General features: G+C 44.8%; 1 protein-coding gene across 3 annotated transcripts in view; it reads left to right on the top strand.

Moving 5' to 3' along the window:
* The window catches only part of ADGRB1 (adhesion G protein-coupled receptor B1), a 398,279-nt gene extending 385,850 nt beyond the window's left edge, over positions 1–12,429 (top strand). For 2 of the 3 annotated variants that reach the window (XM_083448995.1, XM_083448996.1), the window contains 3 exons: positions 646–681; positions 2,911–3,015; positions 10,894–12,429. In XM_083448995.1, the coding sequence (XP_083305121.1) occupies positions 646–681; positions 2,911–3,015; positions 10,894–11,091 (339 nt within the window). In that variant the 3' untranslated portion in view covers positions 11,092–12,429. Of the gene's footprint in view, positions 1–645; positions 682–2,910; positions 3,016–4,707; positions 4,762–10,893 lie in introns of all 3 variants that reach the window. The other variant, XM_083448994.1, reaches the window with a different exon arrangement.
* Positions 12,430–24,254: the final 11,825 nt, after the last annotated feature.

The following is a 24,254-nucleotide window of genomic DNA, read 5'->3' as shown; positions in this document are numbered from 1 at the left end:
ATCAGAGAGAGGGATGGTTTTCATAAAACGGGTTAAAAGCTGTTCCAACTTTCTAAACAACGGAGTAGGATTATCTATACTAAAATGTTTTTTAAAGCATACAGCCTGCCTGATATCCAAAGGCAGGGACTTCGCAAGTGTAGTTCTGCCACGCTAGATCATTTATTTCTTTAAAATGTGAAATTCACATTATGTAGCCCCTGTAACTGTGCCAGATCGTAGTGGTTGATATGGGGTCGAGTGATTTCATCGGTAAAGTGGTCCAGGTCCCAGATTGTTAACTGATCCCAAATGATTAGTGATGGGATTGTGTCCTCCTCTTCTCCTCTGAGCAGCAGGCTAGTGTGCCAGAGCACACATACAGCTCTGCTTTTTCAGCAGAGGACAATGGCTAGGGGCTTCATCCAGCACTTGAGGCCATTGTCTCACTTTGCCAAATGGTAGGACCACCCCTGGACTCCGTACGGCTGCCATGATTGTGGCCATTGCTGCAAATTGTGTATGCCAAGTGCCTCTTTGCATGGTGCTTTCTCCAGGAGAAATACCCCCCCCCAAAAAAAAATCGGTGGCAAAAAAAAAATGTTGTCAATTTCATTGGGGTGGTATCACCCTACTGCTAATCTGTTTTTCTTTTTCAATCCCCAGAGACGGAAATCCCGTTATGCAGAGCTAGATTTCGAGGTGAGTATTTCCCCATTTACATAATGGGCAGGTCAGGATGAGAGTGAATCTTATCATCCCCATTGAATTTAGTTTCATATACAGTGGTACCTCTGGTTGCGAACAGGATCCGTCCTGGAGCCCCGTTCGCAACCTGAACGGAATGCAAACCGCGTCTGTGCGTCTGCGCATGCACGGGTTGCAATTCGCGGCTTCTGCGCATGCGCGTGACATCATTTTGCGCGTCTGTGGATGCGCGAGAGGCGAAACCAGGAAGTAACCCTTTCCGGTACTTCCGGGTCACCGCAGGACGCAACCTAAAAAGACGTAACCTGCAGCGTTCGTAACCCAAGGTATGACTGTATACCAAATTGATTGTTGGGATACTGCCAGGGAGACAAAGTCCATCTTGACTCCACGTCGACTCCGTACGTCCATTGATCTCCCGTAGACACACAGTATCAGCAATTAGCGACAGGAGCTCCAGAAATAGCTTCCCACATTCCAGAGCCGATGCACGCTCTGTCAGCAGATAACGCACAGCGAAAGGTGCAGTCAGAAGAGCATGTTTTACAAGTTTATTCAGCGTTGATCAGAACAAAGAAAAACATGACTGCCTGCTTCAGATGTCTCCAGCAGAGAGAGAGAGAAACGAAAGCAAAGACACAACATAAACATCCTGTGAAACAGGAAATGCGCAGGCTGTGACACAAACATCCTGCTCCCTTTTAAGGTGGAATGGAAATATCCTAACAGTCCTAACACCAAAAATGTCTGGAGTCATTGCCTGAGTCCCGAGAACCCATGAATCAGTTTGTGTCATATTCAGGGCTATTTTCTTCAGCCAGAACTCCCTGAAACTCTGTTCCGGCACCTCTCAGGTGGGCCCATTGCCATTATAAGAGAATGTGGGAGGCATTCATAGTGAGTTCTGGCATCTCTTTTTTCTAGGAAAAAAAGCACTGCATATTCCCCATAATAAGGGTTAATTTTCTCCACTGGAATGTACAGCAATGCAAATGTGTGCTTAATTTGATCCATGGGCAGTGCACAGAGAATTTCTGGTAGCCAGGCATCAAAACAAATGTCCAGCAATTGTAGCCCAAAGTATTGCATAGGGCACCTCTCTGAGTAGGCATAGCATAAACTGGAAAAATGAAGTGGTTCGCTTTGGACGGAAAATCCTATATACGAACAGCAACCTTATTCTCCTTATGTAGCCCAAACTGGACCATCCGCTCTCATGAGGATGGTATTAAGAGGCTTGGGGGAACCCCAAGGTTTGCAAAAGTACAAAAAGGGGTGAATCCACCAAATGGAAACCCCCTGCAAACAGACATCCTGCGTTCTGAGAGCAATGATCATTCTCAGTACTCATTGGGCCATTTAGGGGGGTTTTCAGTCCTGCATTTTTTCTTGGCTAGGACTAAAGATGGGGGAGAAATTCAAGCCGGTTCACGTTTAAAGGCAAACCTACCAAATTCGCAGTTTCCACAGCAATTCACACGTCTCTGAATTTTGCAGTGGAGTTCAAGTGTGTTCTGGAACTAGGATCTAGTATGCATCAAAGTCCATGCATTAAAATAGCATTGTACTGCTACAGGTTCCATATAATACTCATTCCACACTTGTAAGAAATCAATCTTTTACTATGGTAGAAGACACACTTTAGAACTCCCTGCCTATTGAAACCAGGCAAACACCTTTGCTGTTCTCTTTGTGGTGCTTGCTTAAAATGTTTTTGTTTGGCGACCCTATCCACAAATGTAGCAGGCTGGCATGTGTATTAATCCTTTTGCTTTCTGTTGAGTTTAGTTATCTTTTTTAATTTCTTTAAAAGCTCGTTTCATTATGCTGCGAATATTTCAGATTCCTCTTTTTAACGTTTTTATTGATCATCTTAACATGTTTTTAAAAACTGTAAACGGCTTAGTAGTTTTGTTATAACCAAGCAGTTTATAAGTGTAAATCAGTAAATTTATATTAGGGATAACTGCACTCAAAAATAACTATATTAAGAGAGACTTGCACTAAAACACTGAATAATTTTCATCAGACACACACACGTGTGTGTGTGTGTGTGTGTGTGTGTGTGTGTGTTATGGAAATGTGGAGAAATGAGGACTAGAACAATGAGAAACTGGGACAGATTCACCCATTCCTAATTAGGTTTAATTGATCTCACAATTCCTGCCTGAGGCTTTGATGGACCTGGGATATCCTGACCTGTTTCTCTCTCGTCTGTTGCAGAAAATCATGCACACGAGAAAACGTCACCAAGACATGTTCCAGGACTTGAACCGAAAGCTGCAGCATGCAGAGAAAGAGAAGGAGTCTCCCACAGCAGACAGCAAGGTGAGTTCTGGCCCAGATTCCTGAAAACTCCATCCTTGGGGACCTGATTTATTTGGGGGTCTGCAAACAAAGGATCTGGGAAATTCCCAAAACCATAATTTTGCACCTGTGGGAAAAAACCCTCTGCCTTTAATCTGCCCCACCCATGTGAGGATATTTGCAGTTTGAAAATCTGTTTTCGATAAGTCTTCTTCTTCGTTTGACTGGAGAAAAGCTTAAATGACTTCAGTTTTTCCTCTGACTCCCTGCTCCTGTGTCTTCTAGATATAGGGCTGTCATACGTCCTGGTTTTCCTGGACATGTCCAGGAATCACTGGCTAAAATGGTATCCAGGCAAATTTTTGCCAAATGGTGGATGATCCCCAGCCCATAAAGTTTCCTCATAAACTGTTCAGCTGGAAGTTCTTTCTGGAGAAACTTCAGCCTGCCTTTTTTCAAAAGCTGCATTCTACTGTCCCAATGATAGCGACCTTGGATGATAGCATCATTCCTAAATCTCAGCCTCCGCCCCCCCGTTAAACCTCAAGGGGGGGGGCAAAAATAATGATCTGGCCTCCAAGCAGAGTGCCTGGCCTACAGTACTTCCTGTGCTTTAGTAAACCACACAGATGCAGGACTAAGCTCAAGAGTAACACTATCTCATACTTTGTGCTACACCTGTGAAAATTAATAATAATTTTCCATGATTGAGCTAAGCAGCAGGGGAGATTTGAGAGGTTCTGCATGAAGAATCACTTCTTGCAGATACATCCTGGTTATTTATCCTTGACCATCTTCCTTTATTGTGGATTAATTAAGGCAGGATGAATCAGAAGTCAATACCAGCTTCTAGTTCAACAAAAAAAAAAAAATCTTTTTTCACCAGGCCTTTAGCTCTGAATTATCTACAGCATTTTTGTTTTCATGGACAGGATGTTTTAATGTAGGGTTTTTTAAAAACAAAACAAAAACAAACCAAATTGTCTTAGGTTGTTTTTAAAGCTGGTTTTAATGCATGTATGCGTTTGCTTGCTTAAAATATTGTAAGTCGCTTTGAGTTGCCATGGCAAAAAAATTGAGTAATAAATTTAATAAATAAAATAACTAGGGTATAATCTCAAGAATGATTCTCCCCATGCTGCCTTTAGAAATTAAGAAGAACCGTAGTACAGTGACAGAACACCTCTTCTGTAGGCAGAATGACCCCGGTTCAATCTCTGGCATACAAGCACAGAATCATAGAATTGTACAGTTGGAAAGGACCCTAAAGGTCATCGAATTTAACCCTTGCAATGCATGAATATCCAGGTGTACCTGGAGGTGTAGCATCTCCAGGTATATCATCTCCAGGTGTAGCTGGGAGAGACCATTGTCTGAAATCCTGGAGAGCTGTTGCCAGTCAGAGTACGCAATACTGAGCTTGATGGACCCAAAGGTCTGACTCAGTAGAAGGCAGCTTTCTGTGTTCCTACGGAGGCCCGTAATGCAACACTGCTTGCCAGGATTTTATGGTTCCTTCTGCAGCTTCCTCTCCAGTTCTGCACGTTTCCTTTTCCCCACCAAGCCCTCTGTTTTTAAAGGGGAAATGCTCTGGAATGGTTATTTCACTGTTTTCCTGGGCACACGAGGCGCACCCTTGTTCTTTGGTGTGCGCCAATTCAATTACGTTGATCAAAGAGGAGGGAAACACCCTGTTCTCTCTTCTGCACTCAGGCTATAAAACGATGGAGTGTTTCTTCGGGCGGAAGTGATAAAACTAACGCTAGCGTAAGTCTTACTTGCCTGCATTTCCTTAATGAACCTCATAGAGACATCCTCCCCTCCAATCCTCCCCACGGCGCATGTCTTCAAATGCATTCTCCTATCCTTAAGTAAGCATCCGGTCCTCTCAGTCACGGGCCAAGCACCCCTCGAATGCTCCCTTGACCCTTCCGCTCCCGACATCGCACAGAAAAGAGAATTCATGCAACTCTCCCAATCCATTCCCCCCCGACATTGTTAGAGCCTTGACTGCATCCCTCCCAAACCATACCTACTTGGCAACCACCTTCTGTTGCCTTGCCAACGTCCAAAGATGTCCACTTCGCCCATCTCAGAAGCATGTTTTATGGTTACAAAGCTTTTCCATCACCTTGGTTCCATGGCTACCCCAACGACTGTCCTGATGCCTGTCAGGACAGACACCGCCATTGAGAAGAAGAAAACCTCCCTTCTTCACACAACACATGGAGTCGTAGAATGGCAATAATAATAATAATAATTTATTATTTATACCCCGCCCATCTGGCTGGGCTTCCCCAGCCACTCTGGGTGGCTTCCAACAAAATATTAAAATACTGTAATACATCAAACATTAAAAGCTTCCCTAAACAGAGCTGCCTTTAGATGTCTTCTAAAAGTCTGGTAGTTGTTCTCTTTGACATCTGGTGGGAGGGTGTTCCACAGGGCGGGTGCCATTACCGAGAAGGCCCTCTGCCTGGTTCCCTGTAACTGGCAAAGCTGGAAGGGGCCCCAAGACTCTCCTAGTCCAGTCCCCAGCCATGCAGTAATTGTGGCCACTGTCTGGAATTCACAAACATAAGACAAGAGTTAGTGAAAGGTCTTCAAGTTTGATGTCTTCCAAAGAGGACTGGGTGATGATGATGATGATGATGGTGGTGGTGATGGTGATGATGATGATATTTTATTTATACCCCACCCTCCCCAGCCAAGACCGGGCTCAGGGCGGCTAACACCGGCATAAAAACAATTGATTGAAATACAACTTAAAAACAAGATTAAAATACAACATTAAAATGCAGCCTCATTTCAGTAGGAACTCAAATCAAAAACTTTTTTAGGGGATGAAAACGTCAAGTCTTCACCAAGGCCAACTATCCAGACTGGTCCTACGTGGGCCAGAAAAAAAGCCAGGGAAGTCCCCAAATAGGAGTTCCATCACAGAAGGAAAAAGGAAAGAGGGGGAGGGGATCAAGTTGATTCCAAGCCAAAGGCCAGGCGGAACAACTCTGTCTTACAGGCCCTGCGGAAAGAAATCAGATCCTGCAGGGCCCTGGTCTCATGAGGCAGAGCGTTCCACCAGGCCGGGGCCAGTGTTGAAAAGGCCCTGGCTCTGGTTGAGGCTAATCTGACTTCCTTAGGGCCAGGGACCTCTAGGGTGTTGCTATTTATGGACCTTAAGGTCCTCCGTGGGGCATAGCAGGAGAGGCAGTCCCATAGGTACAAGGGTCCTAGGCCGTGAAGAGAGATAAATATTTGGAGAAGGATGGGGGCAGTCAGTGACTATTAGCCATGAACATTTATTTTATTAGAGGTTTCCTAGTGCTGTTTTTTCACCCTAGCTTTTCAGCTCAAAAGGCCCCCAGAGCAGCTGCTTTGCGACAAGAAAAAAAATGTAACAAAGTCCCTTGATGCAAAAGGAAAGGAGGAGGAGGAGGGTGGAGGAAGGGAAGCGTTTCTGCTCAGAGGCAGTATTGCCACTGAATGCCAGCTGCTGGTGAGCAGTAACCAAACAATTAAACCCCTGTGTCGCAAACAATTATCAGTAATTTCCAAGGCAACATGATGACCAAGTAGAACAATGCGATGTCAATATAAACCCTTTATATAATCTATGCAGAACATTAAACAGTATGAAATATATGAAATATGCACTCTCTGCGAAACCAAATAAATCTTATAAATCTCCGAAAGTCACAAAATATGCACTCTTGATGGATTCTCTTGAAAACATAGAACCAAAAGACTTATGTTTATTTGGTTCTATGTTTTCAAGAGAATCCATCAAGAGTGCATATTTTGTGACTTTCAAAGATAAGCTGCTGGTGAGCAGCAGAAGGATGGATCTCATGGACCACTATTTAAGGCAGAGTGCTGTGCTCGAGAGACTAGGCTTTGCAGAAGGAAGATGTCACTGAGCATCCCTTTGAGGCTCAAAATATCTCTCACACGCTTCCTTAAGCACTTTGCTGAAGTTCTTTAGATCAGCCCTTCCCCTCCTGTGAACCAAGACTTGGGGGAAATGAGCTGGAAGTTGCTTTGCTACCAATAAGAAGGAGACCCTCGAGCAGAACTCACCCAGTCAGTAGAACGTCTTGCTTCTGAAGTCACATCACTGAGGGATGGGAGTGAGGTTCTGCTGCTCAGACTGGGTGATGCTTGAAGCCATCTGAGCTCAGCTCTAACTATACACTGTGGAGAGAAGGAAGGAATCTTTTTGTTCACGTACCACCCGGTATTTGCTTTGAAGGCGATAAAAGGAATATTCTCCCCATCTCTTTGGGGGAGGAGGGTGGTGGCTTTGATCCACGGCCGTGAGGAGGGACTGAATTCAGAACTGTTTCCAGTTCAGTGCAGCTGCCAATCTCCTGCTTTGAGCTGGAGTTTTTCATGGGCAAACCTGATGCCCAGAATTTATGCAGAGAAAAAGGTCTGCAAATGTGGCATTCATTTATTTCCTCAACACATTGCAAGGGCGGGAGGTTAAAATCCCTGGGGCTGTATTTTGTTTTTACTTTCTTTAAAAAAAAATTATGAATGACTTAATTCAAATATTTAACACGTACAACATGGGCAATACTGGAAAACTATCAGCGCGTTTTAAAGGTGTGCTTTTTTTGTACCACTTTGCATTTAAGCAAGACCTATTTCAATGAAATATAACTAATACAATCCATAAATACATAAAGACTATCTTTATAATAAAATAGGCTACAGCCAATAGCCCATCCAGTAAGAACAAATATTAAGTGATCGGAGGACAAATGGATAGAAAAAGGAAGCACAAAAGGATTTTTGTGCCATTCATCGCTTATTATGAACACCTTCTTAAGATAATCATCTCAGTCTAGTTATATAGACCCATATTATGTACTGGAAGCACTTATTTTTTACATTTCAACTGCAACTCATTCTGTTATATGTGTGTTTTCCAAGCCTTTCTTGTAGAAACCATTCCCACTACTCACACTGAACAATGGAAGATGCCATATGTTGGGTAAATTGTGGCCAAAAGCATATATAAATACATATGTAAAAAGGTAAAGGTACCACTGACTGTTAGGTCCAGTCGCGGATGACTTTGGGGTTGCACGCTCATCTTGCTCTATAGGCCGAGTGAGACAGCGTTTGTCCTCAGACAGTTTCCGGGTCATGTGGCCAGCATGACTAAGCCGCTTCTGGCAAACCAGAGCAGCGCATAGAAACGCCGTTTACCTTCCCGCTGGAGTGGTACCTATTTATCTACTTGCACTTGGACGTGCTTTCGAACTGCTAGGCGGGCAGGAGCAGGGACCGAGCAACGGGAGCTCACCCCATCGCGGGGATTCGAACCCCTGACCTTCTGATCAGCAAGTCCTAGGCTCTGTGGTTTAACCCACAGCGCCACCCACGTCCCTTATTAAACATAAATCAGGACAAAGAAACATGTCGTCTCTCCTTGCCGTCTCGGAGAGAGCGCCAAAAACAACAGCTATACAGAACGGAAGTTCCGCTTACGCCAGCAATCTGTGCTGGAATGTGAACAGACATGTGACACGCAACCATCCCATGTCTGCAGCAAAAGGTGGAATGGAATCCAAGCAGGTACCACTCTATTACTAGGGGCTGCAGACCCTGCTCATTTTGCTCACCAACCCTACAGATGGCCTGCCCCATGCTAACCCCACTCCTTTGAATTTCATCCTGACCCCATATTCCCGCACAGCTCCTCCAGTGCCCCATCCCCTCACAGCATGGAGGGATATCCTCTCAAAAGGATGGGAAATTCTTACTTCCAAAGAACTAGTAGATAAGTTTTGTAACACAAAAGGAGGTTTATTCCCCACCCCAGTGAGGTTTCATGAGTTTCCTTCAATTTCTCCTCAGCCATCACACATGTGTGCCTTACTTCCATTCCCCCAGTGCTGTGACTGCCTGAATTGAATCCTGCACTTCTTGTCTCTCTCCAGTAACCCCTAATCTTTCCCATGGCAGATATTTCGCATGAAAAATCCCTCTGTGAATTGCAATAACGCTCTTGGTGAGGTTTCTACAGCCTGCTTTATTGAAGAGAATGATGCACCATTTTAAAAGCAAAATATCCCCCTTGGGTTTCAAACATGCTATTTTGGGTAGCGTTATGGAAAGATCCTATTGTGCTTACATCTATATAAATCACAGGATACCACTAAGTTTGTCTGGTGCCACCGAGCAAGCAGAAGTTTATCAGGTTTTTAAGAATGCTTCCTGTCAAATTACATGAGCCTTGGCCTTCCACAAGATGGCAGATAATTATAGCCGTGATCCCTCCCAGTTGATCCAGAATGATGAGATTTCCGATGGCATCAGGAACATGAATTGTCTGCCATTTTGTGGAATGGGCAGGGCTTGTGTACCTTGCCAGGGGATCCCCATTTCCTGCTCCTTCTACAAGCCATTGCAGCCACTTCATTAGCATAACAAGGGGAAGGATGGTGAAATTAAGGGCCAAACTAGATGCGATTCCAACTGAGCCATGACTGGAGCTCCCACTTTTTTAAAAAAATGCAAATAGCAGATGCAGTGGTAGAGCAGAAAAGGGGAACATTTTTCAGGCTGAGGGTTACATTCCCTTGTGGGTTGTGGAAGTTTTTCTGGGAACTACATACAAGTGATTGGCGGAGACAAAGGAAAACTGTATTGCGCAATGGATGTGACTTTTACCTCTATCCCTGTCAGGCCTCAGGGATTCAGCTTCCTCCCTGCTCCCCTTTGGCAGTAGATAAACAGAACAATGTAAAAGGAGACTCTTACCGGTTAGAGATTTTAATGATCACAGCGAGAGAACAAAGAATCCATTCCTAGGAATGAAGGTGCTCCCAGTTAAAGATTCCACTCAATTCGCCCCTTGTCACCCACGTCACTACCACATCTTGCCACCTAATCTCGCAGCCACCGAGTTTTCAGAGCTGCCACCTTATCTGCTGTCTTTGACCTTGGGCTGATTGGTTGGAGGCTTTCCAGAGAGAGCGAGTCTGTTAACTCTCTCTCTCTCTCTCTCCCAGTTCTTCTTCTCCTAGCTGTTGCTCACTCAGTTCTTCCCAACTTCTGTCTTCTGAACTATGCCCCTCTGCAAACCACTGTTCCAAATCTATACTGTCCCACTGCTCCTGGGAAGTTTCAGGATCCTGCTCAGGAGCAGGGGAAGGCTTCCATCATTCCTCCTCAGCACAGCCCTCCTCAGCACGATCCCTGACAATACCACAGGGTGTATTCTAGGTACCCAGAAGTTTCTGCAAACCTCTCCCGCCCACATCTCTTCATCCATCCAGACAAGAAGCATTATCGCAGCTCAAGGACAGATTTCAGCCAGACCAAAGTACCTGAGGGGAGTCTGGAGCAGGGCTAATGAGGGTGTGGTCTAGAGAGAGTTTCAGGGACTAAACAGGGAGGCGTGGAGGACCAGATTCAAGCACCAGGCTGAAGGGTCTCCATCCCTCTGGTAGGGCATTCATGGCCAAGGCCCAGTGCCAGGGAAGGAGGATTTATCCTTCTCTTATCATGCAATTACCCCAACCCAAATTGCTCCAAATGGACATGGCTTTTGGTGGGGGGGGGGATGAATGCATGCACTGAAGTTTGCACTACAAATTCATATTCTTTAGTATAGAAGGGGAAAGGGGAAATTACCTTTTCAAATATATTGACTGTCACCAGAGGCTTTTGCAAATACTTGCATTCAAGTAATTAATTTTAAAGCCATCCACCTCCCAATTAATCCAGTGCCATTTTAATCGATCGAAGGCTTTTTTTTAAAAAAAAATCAATTCAGCCAAAAGAATCGACAAAACCTTTTGGCCTTCCTCTCAACTTAATTTCTTGGAAATCTGATCTCTTCTTTTCTTCTGTTTTGTTCCCCCCCTTCCCCCCCTTTTGTTGCAGCAAGAAAAACAGCAGACACCAAACAAGAGACCCTGGGAAGGGATCCGGAAGGTCCACTCCCCGCCGGCGTGGGTTAAAAAGGACATGGAGATGGTGTCACAGTCTCCCTTGGAACTCAAAACTGTTGAGTGGGAAAAGGCGGGCGCCACAATCCCCCTGGTGGGACAGGACATTATCGACCTCCAGACAGAGGTCTGAGGAGGAAAGAAAGCAAGAAGAAAGACTCTTTGGGTGTCCTTTTCCCCCCACCCTGGAAAACAAAACACAAAATACAAACAGATAAAGATTTTTTAAAATAATAATAATAAAAAGAGAACCAATCAAATGGAATCGAAATGGAGCAAGAGAGCAATGTCTGTTGGTTTCTTTTCGAAACCTTTCAGTTAAAAAGGAAATATAATATGGAGTAACCTTTGTATTGTTCTCGGGAGACAGAGTTGGGTGGGGAAAACTATTACTTTGTAGAACATAGTAGCAGTAGGTACGGAACGCAATACGGTCTTTCCCAGGTAAGGAAGATGGCCGGGGGGGGGGGGGGAGAGAGAAGGCCACGGCGAAGGGAAGGGAATGATGAAATAATAAGGGGAAAGGGAGGATTAGAGGTTGTGGTTTTTTTAAAAAAAAAATGACATCAGCCTCAGCGGCAAAAGGATTAACGGAGGATCTTTACCAAGAGGATGCCGCTAGGCGTGCTGCCACAATGGATGTCTGGAATGGAAACTCAGGAGGCGCTTGACTGAGCATTGGGTACCCACAGTTCCACTGGACACATCCTGTGACCCATTGTCTCTTCTAGAGATGGAGGGAGAGCAACCTGCCCATCTCTCTTCTGTCTCCTGGCAGCCACCAGAACGGCATCGGGAACAGAGATCCCCCTCAACCGGGAAGAGGCCTCCTCCTCAGAGGCTTTCTCCAGCTGCCCTCTGGGAGCTAGCTCAGAGGATGCCTAATTGGGGCAGGGAAGTTGGATGGAAGAGGGAGTCCTGGTGGTGGCGGCGGACATCTCCTTCCATACTGGATTTTCTGAACTCTCCGTAAAAGAATAATAACATTAAAAAGTGTGGTGTATGGACAATGAAGAGATCTCCACTTAAGACAATCGAGATCCACTCAACTGGTTTCCAGACAAAAAAAAGAGAGAGAAAAGAACCTTGAGTGGGAAGGGGAGGTTTTTTAAAAAACAAAACAAAAAAAGCAAACAAACAATGAACAAACAAGAATGTAGGTCATATGTTGACTGCTAGTAGACCCTAGGCAAGCTCATTGTGGGCCTTTGTACAAAGGTTCATGTGTGGCCTCATTTCCCCCCCTCGTTGCTTTCGAAAGACTCGACAACATCTTTCCTCCTGTCTGCTTTCTCAAGTGGACGGTCCCCGGTTAAGAGACATGGAAAAGTTGAGAACATATGGAGAACATTGCCTTAGGGACTTTGAGTCAAACTGGAAAAAAAAATTGAGTAAAATCCACTTGGGAAAAAAAATCTATTTTTTTTTCTTCTTTTTCTTTTCTTCAATAAAAAGAGAACTTGAAACCCAAGGACTTTGATTTCTTTGGCGTGCATCATTCCGCTCATTTTTCCATGCTTCTGTCCCATGCAGATGGGGTGGAGATGTTCTTCCGGCTTTCTCCTGCGAGGAAAAAGTATGGAAGCATCTTAACATGCAGGTCTTCTTCATCTTCAGGGTTTGGATTGTCATATTGTGTCGAGGAAATGGCCTGAGAAACCTGGTTTCTTCCTCCTGACACCATTAAAAAAAAAATCTGACCCCCTCAGACTTTGAATTCAGAACCACGTTTTAAAACACGTTTCGCTCTGTGTTTCCATAAGAACTCAAACAGAAATCGATGCCGCCACTTTCCAAGTGGCCAAGATATTGTTGAAATTGTTCGGCAAGAAGGCAAGAGGAGTGTAAGAATTGATCAAGCAGTTTTGATCTTTTCTGAGGGAAAATGAACATGTGGAATTGCTTCCTCTGTTATTTTCTGGTGGTGAAATAACAAATCGCAATCTTTCCTCAGACATAATCCTGCCTTTTCTTTTAACTGTAAAACGATCAGCAATATTTCAGTGAAGAAAAATAGATCAGGGTTTTTTTTATAGAGAAAAATCACCAATATTTTTTTTTTGGGGGGGGGGGGACAAAAGTGCAGGATCTTTACCAAACCCACAGACACAGTAAAAGACTCCAGATAACCCCTCCTTGTCTATTTTGCCATAGCAATCTTCGTATTATTGTCCCAAAACTTTTGTTTGAACATTTTTTCATTCGGGGCGGGAGGGGGCCTAATATGCTTTTTTGTTATAATTTTTTTTGCCTGCAAACCTGCAATTATCTTTTGTTGTTGGGGAATGGGGTTGGGTTGTGGGGGACATCCAAACTGAATTTTGGGGAAATGAGTTTATGGGTTGAATGGATACAGATAGGGAATCCTTTCCATCAGGGATAGATTGTATGTACTGGGGAATGTCTGGTGGCTCTGATAGCTGCACACACTGATGTCCCTGCTGAGAAAGTCTGTTCCATTTTCTTCAGTGGAGAGTGCATTGTAAAAGTGGAGTTGCATCCTCCATTGCAGTGAATGGGGCAGATTGCAAACACATCGAAGACTGGAGCATACAGGTTGCTCTTGACTTGAAACAAATTTGTCCTCCGTAAGGCTCAGTGAAACTGGACATCAGCCACTGGAAACATGTGCCAGGCAAGCCACACCGAAGACAATGGGAAATGTGCAAGAGCCCTAGGTGTGCTCTTATGCAGTTCCCATTCAAGTGTATATTACGTCCAAGGTCTTTCCAGCCCTTAAGAAGGAAAGTCCCTGGGAAAAGGATTGGAGAAGGGGAAATTCACACTGATCAAATTATTGTTTCTATTTGTTCTCATAAGGCGGGTGGAATCTTACCAAGAAATATACTGGAAGTTTCTAGGAATGGATTTCATGTCTAACTCAAAGCACATTGAAGCATCTATGGAAGTCAAAGGCTCATCTAATTCATACCCGGCCCTACCATTTTCATATGTTGGGTCTTGACAGCTTGTGTTGTCCTCTTATTCATTGGGAAAGGCTGTAGCTCAGTGGTAGGGATTCTGCTGTACATACAGAAGGTTCCAGGTTCAATCTTAAGCATCTCCTGTTAGGGCTGGGGGGGACCTTCCTGAAACCCCAGAGAGCCACTGCTGGTACTGGTCAGCGTAGACAATACTGATGGACCAATGGTTTCATGGCAGGTCCTGTTACTCCTCCTTTTGCATTATAAATGGTAGTGTATGGTCCCACCAGAGCTTCTTGTGCAAATGCTTCCCATACTTTCCAGTTCCACGGGGAACCTGTGGTCCTCTCGCTGTGCAACTCTCATCATCCCTGACCATTGGCTATGCTGGTGGGGGCTGGAGTCCAACAGCATCTGGAGGGCCACAGGTTCCATGTTTTTAGACCAGGAACATGGGAAGATCCTACAGAGAGAGAAAGAGGTGGGAAGACTTCATCTGAACAAATTCCCTTGGAAGGTAGTAGACTAAGGTTACCAGATTTTTTTCAATGAATCTGGGGACACTTATTGTTTGCTATTTACATGTAAATGTTGAGAAAGCTGTAAATCCGGGGACTGTCCCTGGGAAACGGGGACATCTGGTAACCTTATGGTAGAGTCTCTTTCAGTGGAGGTTTTTAAGCAGAGGTTGGATGGCCAACTGTCATGGATGCTTCAGTCAGGGGTGGACTTTTAAAATTTCACTGGGGACCTGTGTGAGGGCAAAATCCCACCTCTCGCCTTCCATTCTGCTCAATTCACTACATCATAGTTGCAACACCCTGCACCACTCCTTAGGCTCAGAGCTCAGTGCAGAGAAACTTGGCCACGGCACCCTAAAACTGCCTCTGGTTTTGTTGGACTAAGTGACCCACATGTCCCTTCCAAGTTCCAACTCTTCAATGTTATGATTCTATGAAATACTTGGAAAGATGCCCATGAGCAGCTGAAACATCTCGGGTCAATGGGTACAGCTCCCTGCAGAGCATTTGTGCCCTGGGTATTAGTGACACTGCATGAAGGCTGCAATCCTTGGTCCACTTTTCTGAGACTACCCCTAGAATCAGCGGCAGCATATTGGTAGCTTGTTGTGTGGTGGGGGTAAAGGTTTGTAAAACAGTATGGCAAAGCTAACCAGGTGCCAGTCATGGACCACAGAGACTTAGTCCCAAATTCTCACCCAGCCACAGAACTCACTCAAGATTTTCACTACTGCAGTCATCCCTACCTCGCAGAGTTGTTCTGAGGATACCATGTGGAATCTTCACCTTCCATGTATGTTGCCCTGAACTCCTTGGTGAAAAGGCAGGGTAGGAACATAAATGAAAAGTGATTAGAGCTCACCCTTAAATTCCAGAGAGACTTGTGTGCACATAGGAAGGCAGAGAAGGGGTTATAGCAGCCAGTGTGGGATTCATTAATACCATGCATATGCTAGGTATATATTTTTTTAAAAAATCTCATGCTGGGCTTTACCAGGGTAATCAGAGTATTAAATCCACTGCGATCAAGAGACTTAGCATGAATTCAGTCCAAGTCTGTAAATGTGTAGATCCCAGACTGAGCTATTATGGGACTCACCAAGGAATGGTGTTCCCTATACCTATAGTCCTAATGTGGTTGCTTATGACTTGGGGTTGCACCATGATTCTCAGGGTCACTAAAGTGCACAAATAGCCAGTTGGCTTTTCTGGGCAGTTTTGGCAAGAAGATGTCATCTTTGGAATGCATCGACCTAAACTGAGATTGTAAATTGCAAGAGTAGCTCATTACATTACACAGAATGTTCTCAAAAGCGATCGACTGCCTTGAAGCAAACAACGAAATGTGGATCATGGGTAGAATTATGGGGAGTATAAGAGATTAAGAGAACAGTTTATGAGAAATGAGTGGGGCTACCAGGGGTCAGCAAACTTTTTCAGCAGGGGGGCGGTCCACTGTCCCTCAGACCTGGGGGGGGGGGGGCAGACTATATTTTGAAAAAGATGGGAAAAAATGAACAAATTCCTATGCCCTACAAATAACCCAGAGATGCATTTTCAATAAAAGCACACATTCTACTCATGTAAAAACACGCTGATTCCCGGCTGGATTTAGAAGGCGATTGGGCCAGATCCGGCCCCTGGGCCTTAGTTTGCCTACCCATGGGCTAGACCACAAGGTGGACTGAGACTTACAGAAACAAACCATCCAATTTTTTGTGTGACAAGGGACAGGGAAAAGGAGTCATATTCATCCTGTTAATGCAAGGACTAAGATGAGCGCAACAGGGCTTTCCCCTTGTCTCCCCGATATGGACACCTCACATCCTCTCCATATCTGCTCTGGAAAGTTGAGGGGACTCCCAAAACAGATATTTGGGGTGCACAGGGTGAGGAGACAGGGGAAGCCCCAATGCACTTTTGCTAAGCAGGCTATGTAGACCCATCTGAAATGCATAGGCACGGCAAACCTTACAGTGAAGTGAAATTATTCATTCCTATGCATTTCAAATGGGCCTGTTCTGAGTACGGCTAGCATTGGGTTCAACCCAGTGTTTTTTTAAGGTTGTATTCAACTAACTTTTTACTTAGAGTAGACCCATTGAAATGGGTCTTATAGTGCCACTGTATTCTGCTCTGGTCAGACCTCACCTGGAGTACTGTGTCCAGTTCTGGGCACCACAGTTCAAGAAGGACACTGACGAACTGGAACGTGTCCAGAGGAGGGCAACCAAAATGGTCAAAGGCCTGAAAACGATGCCTTATGATATGATTCTATGTTAGAACACTATGTTGAATGCAACCCAAAGTCTTCCTCCCTTCTGCCATTGTGAGGAATTGCTGTTTTGCCCAGATCCAAGTATGCACAAGCATGGCATGGCCATATGTCTACCTGTTGACCAAGAAGAGTGTCATAGTTAGCCCAAAAGACATTGTTTGCAGGGAAAAAAACAATCAGCAACAGTGTGCCTTCTAACAGGGAGCGCTTGCAGTTCTGCACAGAATAAACAGAAGTCATGCACCCAGAAACCCTACAAATATTACTGGTCTGAACAGGGGTGACCACTGTAAGCATAAACCACAGAAAGAGTCTAAATGAAGGTTTGAACTGCTGTTTTTCATAGAATCATAAAATTGTGGAGTTTATTAAGCAAATGAAAGGAGCACCAGCTTTAAAATATCAAACCACACTCCTGTTCTATCCCAGCTGCTTGATATGCAAGCAGTGTTTCTATATATTATGTCTCTAATATATTCTATTATATTCTGGCGTTTTGTCTTTATTTTTAAACCAGCAGCAGCATAATGACATTTCTTTCATTGTTAGCATGTACTCTTACAAATAAAATAAGTCTGTTAATTTAAAGCCATTTTTAAAAAAAAAAAATCCAATGGGGGGGTTACTTTGCTTCGGTTTTTAAGAATAAAAAGTTTACCTATTTTTTAAAAAGAAATCTGTCTTGTGATGGTCATGTTTTAGATGATTCTTTGAAAGTCAAAAGCACAAAACAGCCTCGGAATGCTAAGTTGCATATCATTGTAAATACTCTAATAATTCAAAGTGGAAACTATATCCAGTAGGGTATATCTCCTGCTCAAGCTCCTTATAAAGTGGGTAAGAGTTCCACGGGAGAATATCTTGACAGATGGTGCCCAAATATATTTTTTCAGCACACAAACCTATTCCTACTGTGTTTTCAGGCTTTTAATCTCTGCCCGCCCCAATGGAAACTCGATTTTCTTTCACCATCATCCACCAGCTATCCCATTCACTCCAGTAGCAGGTCCATGTTAGTTTATGGCTGAAACAAGAGTTTGTTTGATAACTGTTGTTATAATCTCCTCTCCCCTGCCCCAGTTTTCTTGGGTTCACTCTTGTTTCTCCCACCAACGACCTCTGTGTTTGTCAGTTATTTCTGTACAGTTTTCAGAGCACACATGAATGTGTCTTCTTTCTAATAAAAGAACAATGTGTAAATTCATGCCGTGCCGATATATTTTTCATAGAATTGTAGAGTTGGAAGGGACTGCCAGGATCATCTAGTCCAGCCCCCTGCGATGCAAGAATCTTTTGCCTAACATTGGGCTCGAACCCACAACCATGAGATTGTCTCATGCTCTACCAACTAAGCTATCTCAGCTGCGTATATATATATACATATACATATATATATATATATCTGCCCAGAACATTGGAGGCTATACACCACACCTCCTCAACAGTATTTATAGGAACTCAAACACTAAGATCCTGCTCTGTTCCAGTAACAAGAAGCCGAAAGCACCAGCCTGAAGATGACGAGTGAGACCTCGTCGAAACGTCGCCTAGACACCCCAACTTTTACACGGGAAGACACCCGAGGACACCAAAACCTGCATATATATATATATATATATATATATATATATATATATAAAATATTTTATTAAGATTTTCAAAACAATACAAGGGGGGAAAAGAAGAAAAAGGGAAAAATACAAAAGTAAAAACAAACAATTAAAAACAATTCAATCTTTCATAACTTATCTTACATTTGCTTGTTTCCCGGACCTCCCCACACCTCCCCTCTTTGTATTCCAGTTGAATTTATTTATTCAGCAAATCCTTTCCCTCTTTACCTTTATCCTTATCTTTGATCTTAATATATTATAGCTTTAAATTTTCACCTGTTAACAATCCGTTTTTGCATATTCCTTCATGGCATTATTACTAAAAAACCGTTAACCTCAATCCAACATCATTCTAACATTCATTAATTTTGCAATATTTCTGTAGATAGTCTTTAAATTTCTTCCAATCTTCTTCCACCAACTCTTCTCTCTGGTCTCGGATTCTGCCGGTCATTTCCGCCAATTCCATATAGTCCATCACCTTCATCTGCCATTCTTCCAAGGTGGGTAAATCTTGTGTCTTCCAATACTTTGCAATAAGTATTCTTGCTGCTGTTGTAGCATACATAAAGAAAGTTCTGTCCTTTTTTAACACCAGATGGCCGACCATGCCCAGGAGAAAGGCCTCTGGTTTCTTCGGAAAGGTATATTTAAATACCTTTTTCATTTCATTATATATCATTTCCCAAAAAGCCTTAATCCTTGGGCACTATCTCAGCTGCGTTTAAGGCACTCTTTGAACTTGTATGTGAAGAAAAAAATGAGTGTTTGTCAACCAGAGATGTCAAAGAATTCTGCCGAAAACAGAAGTGCTGGTGGAAATTTTGCTTAGTCACCCCGTGTCTATAGCAGAGATCTATCCAGGAGGTACGAATGGTATCTGTAAATGATATGTAACGGTTTCATCCTGCACCCCACACCGGAATGTCCTTTGCATTGAAATGATTGGAGTAGAACCAGGGGCATGTGAAAGGGGGCTGGGGGCGGCAGGCCCCAGGTGCAGTGGCGTAGCGTGGGGGGTGCAGGGGGGGCCGGCCGCACCGGGCGCAACATCTGGGGGGGGCGCTTGCACTCGCAGCTCTCTGCCCCTACCTGGCTCACTCACTCTCTCTCACTGCAGTGCTGGCTGTGCGAATCCGATCCGAGCCGCCGGGTCGCCGCTCATTGTGGAGGGGAGGGTGCCAGGCGTGCGGTGCAGTGCGGAGAGAGAGCGAGGGACTATCTGGGGGAGGGGCAGTGCAGCGGGGGGGGGCGCAAATTACTTGCCTTGCCCCGGGTGCTGACAACCCATGCTACACCACTGCCCAGGTGCCACCCTGGGAGTGGTGACAAGATGGCCCACTGCCTTCCCCCAGCTGTAGAGCGACCAAGGTCCGTACGGGTACAGACGCTGCACACGCGACAGCCTGTACTGGCTTTTGCGCATGCGCAGTCTGGATGGGTGCTGCGTGTACACAGTCTGTACGGGTGCCATGCATGCGCGCCCCACCCCGGGTGCCGGAAAAGCTTCCTCTGCCCCGAGTAGAACAATATCACGACACCATAATTTCTGTAATCAGCTGCTTAGGTTACATAAGTTGTGCTCTTTCTTGGGTTAACTCCATGCAGTCAGATGATAAATTGCCTAATTTTGCCACCACCGATAGCAAGTTGAATAACGTGGTTCTTGGCAGAAGATGAAGTGCAGCGGTGTGAAAGCAGGGGTGCGTGCGTCAAATGAAGAGCAGAATGGACCACTTTGCCTTCTCACATCTCTGACAACAGATACGTGTGCAAAGCTGCAGCGTATGTCTCTCTAAAATGAACAGGGAATCGGGCATGCATACAGACATAATTTCATTTGTATACCACCTTTCCATAGTTCAAGCAATGCTCAAGGTGGCTCACAACATAAAAAATACACAATGTTGCAAAAGTAGTCATAAATAACAAATAAAAAATAATAACAATAAATAATAATAATAAATTGTCCATGAAAGCTTATACCTAGAACAAACTTAGCTGGTTTCTAAGGTGTCAGTTTTGGGGGCCTAATCCGCTGGTTTAATCAGCCCCTGTGGCATTTTATATCCTGGGGTAAAAACCTCAACAACTACAACTCTAGAAAAAAATCTCAGCAACTTCAATCCTAAAAACAGCTCAACAACTTTGGGGTAAAATCATAAAAACAACTTCAATCCTAAAGAAAGGTTAACAACTTTGGTTGGCCCTTTGGTCAGCCCTCACGGCCCTTCACTTCACCAAACCTGGCCTTCTTTGGAAAAAAAGGTTGGACACCACTGGACCAACACAGCTACTTACCTGAATCTAGAATCAAAAAAATATGCAACCAAACTGAACAGCTTCCACATAAACCACAAGATCCAAAAGAAAGATATGTTGCATACCACCCTAATCTTCACAGCAGTTCAAGATTCCAGGAGTTCCAGTGTCTCTGTTTCCTTGGGGGAATGAGGCACAGCGGAGATTCTTGTGTCTTTATGATATATAGGTGTGGTTTTTTTACACATATACACAGCCTGAGTCTACAATGGAGGGGTCCCCAGCATTACAACCCAAGAGGGTCTTGCCTTCTCCATACAGATTCAAACTGCCAGCAGCCATTTCTCTGCCTCTCTCTTCACCCCTTTGCTTCCTAACTCCATTGTATAACTTCAATACTCTGTACTCAGCTTCTGCTCACATTACTCCTAACTCTCTAACCCCTCACTTTATGTAACCCAAGCTGAGGCCACACTTGCTTTGATCCTGTGTCGTGCTAATGACCCATTACCCCAGGCTAATACCTCAAAGGGGATTAAGGTAAAGGTACCCCTGCCCATTCGGGCCAGTCTTGCCAGACTCTAGGGTTGTTCGCGCATCTCACTCTAAAGGCCGGGAGCCAGCGCTGTCCGCAGACACTTCCGGGTCACGTGGCCAGCGTGACAAGCTGCATCTGGCGAGCCAGCGCAGCACACGGAACGCCGTTTACCTTCCCGCTGGTAAGCGGTCCCTATTTATCTACTTGCACCCGAGGGTGCTTTCGAACTGCTAGGTTGGCAGGCGCTGGGACCGAATGACGGGAGCGCACCCCGCCGCGGAGATTCGAACCGCCGACCATGCGATCGGCAAGTCCTAGGTGCTGAGGTTTTACCCACAGTGCCACCCGCGTGGGTAGATTAGCCTGACTTAATTAATACTTAATTTATGTTGATTCCCTAGGATTATCATTGTCTAACACAGAGACTGATCACAGGGGTCTGGCTTTATATACATGAGTCCAACCCACAACATCTGTCTTATTCCTCGTTCTAACACCTCCACACCTTAATTAAATTCTAACACTGCTGGTGCCAGGAATTTCAGGGAGTCTTGCACCCACAAACTTATAACAATAATAAAAAATAATATCAATAACAGCAACAACCCCCACCCACCCTTAAACAACACCCCAGCCCAAGTGTCTGTTCATCTGTTTCAGCTTTTGTAGCTGGAGTCAATCAGGGCTCCATGAATCTCCCTGGCTTTGGGCAAGTGACATTCTCTTGGAATGTGTTCGTTGTGAGAATAAAATGGGGGGACCATGCAGAGTAAACTACCTGGAGTTCCTGCCTCAAGAAAAGGCAGAGCATAGATGTAATGGGTAAATAGGTAATAAAATAAGAGGTGAAAACACTGCTTGTCAGGAGGTCACACAGGGTCCCCGGACGTTTCACCGTCTATTGATCCCTGTGCCACCACTTGATTTCTCGCTGCCACCACCCAGGCCCTACCTGGTACAATACTGAGTCCAGTCAGAGTTAAATTGGAACATAAACTTCTGTTTATTTATTGCAGTTTAACAAGTGTGTGGTTTCATAAACGGTATCAGTCCATTACAATCCTGGGTTGCCTATCCAGACCTATAACTTCCGCTACCTGCTCTCACTCACTAAACCACCTCTCAGATATTTACTTGTCTTCCTAGTTCCTAACTCAGCTTATTTAGCTACACTAACTCAAACTACCCACAGATTCTATCCCAATTCACTCCCACGCCAACCAACCACCCAACTCCCAATGAACTCCTCCCTTCGCCCCTCCCAGGGCTGGTTTTATAGTCCCTCTGACTCCACCCCCTGGGTTCTGATTGAGTAACCTGTTTAACTATTTTACCTCCAGCATTCTCATATGTTAACGTCACAGTCCTACACACAAGTAGGAGTCCAGCAGAGACACATGCCCGACTGGCATGTTCTCTCCCTCCTGGTCGGTCGGGAGATTCAAAAGCTTTCTCCAGCCCGAACATCACAACGACTGATACCAAGAAGCATCAGCACACTTCAGGATCAGCAGAGTATAGGCAGTCAGTGTTCAGACTCAGTAAAGGTACCCCTGCCCGTACGGGCCAGTCTTGACAGACTCTAGGGTTGTGTGCCCATCTCACTCAAAGAGGCCGGGGGCCAGCGCTGTCCGAAGACACTTCCGGGTCACGTGGCCAGTGTGACATCGCTGCTCTGGCGAGCCAGAGCCGCACACGGAAACGCTGTTTACCTTCCCGCTAGTAAGCGGTCCCTATTTATCTACTTGCACCAGGGGGTGCTTTCGAACTGCTAGGTTGGCAGGCGCTGGGACCGAAGAACGGGAGCGCACCCCGCCGCGGGGATTCGAACCACCGACCTTTCGATCGGCAAGCCCTAGGCGCTGAGGCTTTAACCCACAGCGCCACCCGCGTCCCTTCAGACTCAGTAGCACATCAAATTTGGCTAAACTTTGTTTATTTACATATACACACTCTGAGCATCGTAACTCAGCTCCTTCCTCTTCAGCATCAAAGAGAAAGGACAAAGGACAAAAATCCTATATCACAGAAACACAGTAATATAAACATCCTGTCTCCATCACTTCCCACAATGTGGAATGAAAACATACACCATCATGTGATAAAAACAACCCCGTGACTGCAACCCAGGGAATGAATCCTAACACTACTCATCTGTTCAAAAGTGGTGGTGGTGATGGACTCAATCAGGGATCCTTCATTCATTTCATGCAGTGGATTGCCATGAATACTTGCTTGTCTTAATGAAAGATGAATGGATGTCCTCCCTCATCTTTCATAAGTAATGGAAGGAAGGGGGAAGTCATGAAGGAGTATACATGAGTAGCCAACAGTTTCAGGGAGACGGTCTGGCAAGCCAAAGGTCAGAATGAAGTCAGGCTTGCAAATTCATCATAAAGGTTTATTTGGCTATGTCTGAAACAAGATGAAGAACAAACAAGTACAGTGGCACCTCGGGTTAAGTACTTAATTCGCTCCGGAGGTCTGTTCTTAACCTGAAACTGTTCTTAACGTGAAGCGCCACTTTAGCTAATGGGGCCTCCTGCTGCCGCTGTGCCGCTGGTGCACGATTTCTGTTCTCATCCTGAATCAAAGTTCTTAACCCGAGGTACAATTTCTGGGTTAGCGGAGTCTGTAACCTGAAGCGTATGTAACCCGAGGTACCGCTGTAATAGGGCCTCTGCGTGGAGAAGACAGAGTAATACCATTGGGTGAAAGAGAGAAGGCAGAACTGTTCAAGACCTACTTCATCTTCACATAAAAGGAAAGCAGTGTCCAACCTGGCTGCAACAGAATAAACAATGCGAGGAAGGAGCTGAAGCTCAAGATAGGAAAAGAAATGAAAAGGAAACAGCTAGCAACTTTAAATGAATTCAGATCTCCAGGGCCTGATGTGCTGCACCCAAAAGTACTAAAGGAACTTGTGTGTGTGATCTCATAGCATCTGTCTATAATATTTGAGAATTCTTGGAGAAGAGGTAAGGTCCTTGTGAACAAATAATTAATAATAATAATAATTTATTATTTGTACCCCACCCATCTGGCTGGGTTTCCCCAGCCACTCTGGGTGGCTTCCACAAACACCAAAAATACACTAAGATGTCACACATTAAAAACTTCCCTGAACAGGGCTGCCTTCAGATGTCTTCTGAATGTCAGG

Source organism: Podarcis tiliguerta, assembly GCF_965153285.1.
Source record: "Podarcis tiliguerta genome assembly, chromosome: 7".
Lineage (NCBI taxonomy): Eukaryota > Metazoa > Chordata > Lepidosauria > Squamata > Lacertidae > Podarcis > Podarcis tiliguerta.
The sequence above is the reverse complement of the archived record's forward strand: the minus strand, read 5'-3'. Positions and strand labels throughout refer to the sequence as shown.